Source organism: Ursus maritimus, unplaced genomic scaffold, assembly GCF_017311325.1.
Source record: "Ursus maritimus isolate PB19 unplaced genomic scaffold, ASM1731132v1 scaffold_17, whole genome shotgun sequence".
NCBI classification, from domain to species: Eukaryota; Metazoa; Chordata; class Mammalia; order Carnivora; family Ursidae; genus Ursus; species Ursus maritimus.
Window position 1 is genome coordinate 56178628 of NW_024424119.1, and position 4904 is coordinate 56183531.

A 4904-nucleotide genomic window follows, 5' to 3' on the forward strand; every position below is an offset into this window, starting at 1 on the left:
GCCGTGCGTCGCTTCCGGCTCCGCCTCGGCGTCACGCTGCCATGGCAACACGCCCGCCGCCGCGACTTGACGCAGGCGTAGTAGCCCTTGGGTTTCGTTCCGGGGTCGTCTGGGAGGGGAGTGAGGGTGGGGTAGACAGTGATCCCAAAACTGAGAGAGGGGACAGAAGTCCCCGCCTGGCCTCCTAGCTCGCGCGTGCGCTCCATTTAGTCACGTTTTTGCGGAGCTCTGTTCTAGTCCGGGAGTGAACCAGGCGGTGAGGTCCATGACCTGAGGGCGACATAACACATCAACCAAGATCATGTCAGGTGATCCTGCTAGGAGAAGGAAAAAGAAAAACGGACTGTGCCGGAGAGTGACGGCGGACAGCGAGGGCCACTGTAGATGGAAGGGCAGGCTCTTCGAGGAGTAACATTTGAGCCGAGTTGTAACCGGAGACGGCGAGCAGAAATCTAGATGGAAGATCGTTCAGGCTGGAAGCAAGGGTCAAGGCCCTGCACTTGGTCGCTGCAGGAACTGGAAGCCGGCCAGGGCCGCCGGAGCGGAGTGAATGCAGGGGAGAGTGGTAGACGTTGAAGACAGAGGTGGACAGAGGCCGCTGGGCTAAGCTTACATGAAGCTAGAAAGAGCCTTGTCGTCCAGTCCTCCCATTTCAACAGCTCCCTGAAGAAACTTGGCTTATGATTCAAAGTGAAGTTTTTAAGTGGAGGCAGGTATATAAACCTCTCAAACTTTTAGACTCGTTGAATTGTGAACATAACCATATTGGCAACTAGTTTTTTCACAGAATCCTCTAACAAGTCCGTGTGGGTGTTGTAGGATTATCTTTATTAGGTGTTGAGAGCCGCACCCTCTGAATGAGAAAACTAGGGCTTAACGTAACTTGTCCAAGGGGACTTACGTGGCCCAGGCAGGATTCAAACCTGTGCTCTCACCACTACTTCACTATCCTGCCCCTCCCTGTGGCGTAGGAAACAGGTTGGGGGTCCGAGCCCACCGCCAAGAAAGAATTCTTGAGATGTCTTTGGTGGAAAAAAAAAAGTGGTTTTTATTAAAGCAGAGGACAGGACCTGTGGGCAGAAAGAGCTGCACTGGGGTCATGAGGAGTGGCAGATTATATACTTTCAAGTTGGGAGGGGGTTAGGGATAGTGTAAGTCTCTAGGGAACTTTGGAAGCAAAGTTTCCAGGACCTTGAGGGGGCTAGCTGCTGTTAGGAAAAGGTCATTTACTACTGTCTAATAAAACCTTAGTCACGAAACCCTTCAGATGTATATTGGTGGATCATATGCTTGGGGGATGTGTGCAAACATATATCTTTGAGGGTAGAGATAAAGGAAGTTTACAAAGGAATTTTTTTTATAGATTTTATTTATTTATTTGACAGAGACAGCCAGTGAGAGAGGGAACACAAGCAGGGGGAGTGGGAGAGGAAGAAGCAGGCTCCTAGCAGAGGAGCCTGATGTGGGGCCCGATCCCAGAACGCTGGGATCACGCCCTGAGCCGAAGGCAGACGCTTAACGACTGCACCACCCAGGCACCCCTCCAAAGGAATTTTTAAAAAAGATTTATTTGTCAGAGAGCGCGCGCCTGTGCGCGAGCACAAACGGGGAGCAGCAGGCAGAGGGGGAAGCAGGCTCCCCGCTGAGCAAGGAGCCCAATGCAGGACTGGGTCCCAGGACCCTGGGATCACGACCTGAGCCAAAGGCAGACGCTCAACAGACTGAGCCATCCAGGCGCCCCTCCAAAGGAATTTTTATATGTTAAAGGAGACTTACAGGATCCTGGGGGTCGGGCTGAGATTGCTTTTTGCCCTTAACAAAGAATTAACGTTAAGGCAGCTGAGTTCCTAGAGGAAGGTCACTCTGCCTGTTTCAAGGACTCGTCGGTGGGCTGTAGGTAATAAGGAAATTTAAATTTTCTTGCCTTTGTTTCCCACATCACCTACACCTACCACCTGACTTCCTCTGTGTGAGCTGCCAAGCAGATTTGATTAAAAGTGCACAACCTGGGGGTGCCTGGGTGGCTCAGTCATTAAGCGTCTGTCTTCGGCCATGTCTTCAGGTCATGATCCCAGGCCCACTTCCCCTGCTGGTGTTCCCTCTCTCGCTGTGTCTCTCTCTGTCCAATAAATAAATAAAATCTTTTTAAAAAAGTGCACAACCTGTATTTCTTTGAAAGTCTGGAAGTGAAGCAGCCTGGAGAAATCATAAGTACATATCACATCACACGCCATCACCACCCAACAGCTGCTCCAGTCCCAGAGCCTTGTGGGTATTTGCACTTTTAATGAAGATGATGAGGGGTGAACGAACCCACAAAAGGCTGGAACTAGAAGGGACTAGAGATCATCCAGTGGTTCCAAAAGCACTGTGCCAATCTCCTGGGAAGCTTTTAAAATGTGCGGATTCCCAACTTGGTATACAGACATCAGGTGCTGCTATTACGTCATATTAAGATTCATGGACATGATAATGACACTGTAGTAATATGAGAATGTCCCGTTCTTGGCGGATAGATATAAGCTGGTGTTAAGGGTCAAATACGAAGCTGTCAACAGCTGTTTTCAAGATGATCGATGTGTGTCTGTGCCTGGTGAATCTGGATGAAATCCATATGGGTTCTCACTGTATTCTTTTTTTCAACTATTCTGTAGTTTTGAACTTTGTCAAAAATCTTTAAAAAGTCCAAAGGGGAGGGACTTTTTTTTTTTTAAATGCAGATTCCCAGATCCCATTTCCAGATATTCTAAGTCAGTGGGTCTGTATTTTTCCATTTCCCTCCATTCTGTTGCACAAAGTTGGGTACCACTGATCTCATTCAAGTCTAGACTCTCCTCCTCACCCATTTCACAGGAGGAAAAACTGAGGAGCCAAGAGGGTGACTGATACAAGACCACCCAAGCCGATTAGTAGAAACATCAAGCATATACAGATCTCTATTTCATCATGAAAACTTCAGCGCTCTAGCCCAGTGTGTGTGTGTGTGTGTGTGTGTGTGTGTGTGTGTGTGTGTGTGTGTGTGTGTGTAGAGGGTAGGAGAATGATAAGGGGCCCTGAGTGGAGTGGGTTGGGTGGAAGGAGGTCTCTTTGCCTCAGAAGTCAAGTGTAAACGGCCTTCTAGAGTCCCGTTGCTTTTAACACAACCTAGTGGCGATTCTTGGGTTTTTCTCATATCTATTTAAGAAAACTCTAACCAGGTCCACTTTGGTGGCCACCAATAGTTTCAAAAAAGAAAACCGGGCCCGCAGCCCCGGCGCCGTTGGCGTCCCGTCGCCATGGAGACAGACAATTCCATTCTCCCTCAAGGGGTGGTCTTGATTTTCTGTCCGTTCCCAATCCGCAGGGCGGTGCCCAGAAGTTGCTCTGAGGAGCCAGAGGGGCTTATGTAGGGCTTTCGGGCTCCTTGCAAGGAGGGCGCGGCGCGAGGCGGGTGCTCCCCGCTCCGGAGGAGGCCGGGCGTCTGGGGCCCACCCCGGGGCCCCAGGTGGTGCGGCCCGGAACTGGCGGTGGGCCCCTCGGAGCTCTGCGCCCCCCTTCGCCAGCAGGGAAGCGCGCCGGCTCCAGCCAGCCCGCGGACCTCCCGCAACCTCCTCGGGATGCCAGAGGCCCAGAGCTCACGCCAGGACCCCCGGCGATGGAAGAAGCAGCCGGTGCGCCGCACGGTCAGCCAGATCTGCCCGCCCCCGCGGCGGCCCCTGACCGTGGCCGACATCCGACCCGGCATGGAGAACGAGAGGCTGGGAGTCGTGCGGGATTCCATGTTTCAGAACCCGCTCATCGTCAAGGTGAGCCGCCCCCACGCCCGCCACCCCTCGGCGCTCGCCCCCTCGCTGGGCATCCGCGCTGCCGGGGATTCTGCCGCCAAGCCCCGGCCCCAGAGCCTCCGCGGACCTAGCGCAGTGTGGCAAGCTCCCGCCCTGGTCCAGACAGACCTGGATCTCTGTGCGGTCCCGGGCAGGTCGCGTCGCCTTTCTGCGCCTCAGTTTCCTAATCCTCAAAGTGGGATGATAATGGCGCTCATCAGAGGGAGTGATGGGGAAGGTTGACTAGGGGCCCCTGGCACAGCGCCGGACACGCGGTGAGCCCGCAGGGTTGGCTGCTGCTGTTTACCCGGGAGCCCGCCGGTGAACCCCCAGGGTGACCGACAGGGAACACGCGCCCAGACTACGTCCTTATTCGCCAGCTGCCAGCCCTCTCGGGGTGCAGGCCGCCTCCCGCCTTTCTCTGCACGCCCGGGCTGCTACGATGCAGCGAGTGCTCTGCATCTCTCCTGGGAGCATCACTTCCCAAGGTTATTTGCGTCCAATCATACTCTTACCCAGAATTACAGCCCTAAGAGGAAAGAGCCGGAAACTCTGCCCGAGCGGGCTCGCAGGCATGAACGAGGGAGGGAGCTGCGGTTTCTTAACTAGACCGTCCCCCCTTTTGTTGCACCCTCCCTCACTTCCGAGGGTCCGGGACTGGTGATCACCCAAGGCTGGAGTGGCATCGCCGCACCTTCCCGGGGCCACAAGAAAAGCCAAGTTGAGGTTTGGCCCTCGGGAGCTGGGCAGGGAGCAAGTTTATCTTGTGCCACTGGGGGGCAGTGTACTCTCAAAAATGCGCACTCTGCCCGGGGTGCCAGAAGTGGAAGGAGCAGCTGGTAACCATGGATTCAGTAACAAAGTATCTGAACGCCGGTGCATTAGAGCCCAGCGGTTTTTGTTGTTGTTTTGTGGGGGGTTTTGTTTGTTTGTTTTGGTTCAGGGAACCTGGGCTTTCTTAACATCGTGCTAGAATTAGCTGAGTTCACTGGCTCCTATGAAAACATTGACTCTCTCCTCTTGCTTTCCCCAAACTTTGTTCCTGGCACCCCCCACCGCGGGGACGGGGTTGGGGGGAAACTGGCTTATCACACTAGCACC

At 53.8% G+C, this 4904-nt stretch overlaps 1 protein-coding gene across 1 annotated transcript in view; it reads left to right on the top strand.

Moving 5' to 3' along the window:
• Positions 1 to 3596: 3596 nt before the first annotated feature.
• The window catches only part of CFAP77 (cilia and flagella associated protein 77), a 127143-nt gene continuing 125835 nt past the window's right edge, over positions 3597 to 4904 (top strand). Inside the window, exon 1 of the mRNA XM_040632108.1 lies at positions 3597 to 3650. Within this exon, the coding sequence (XP_040488042.1) occupies positions 3597 to 3650 (54 nt within the window). The remainder of the gene's footprint in view (positions 3651 to 4904) is intronic.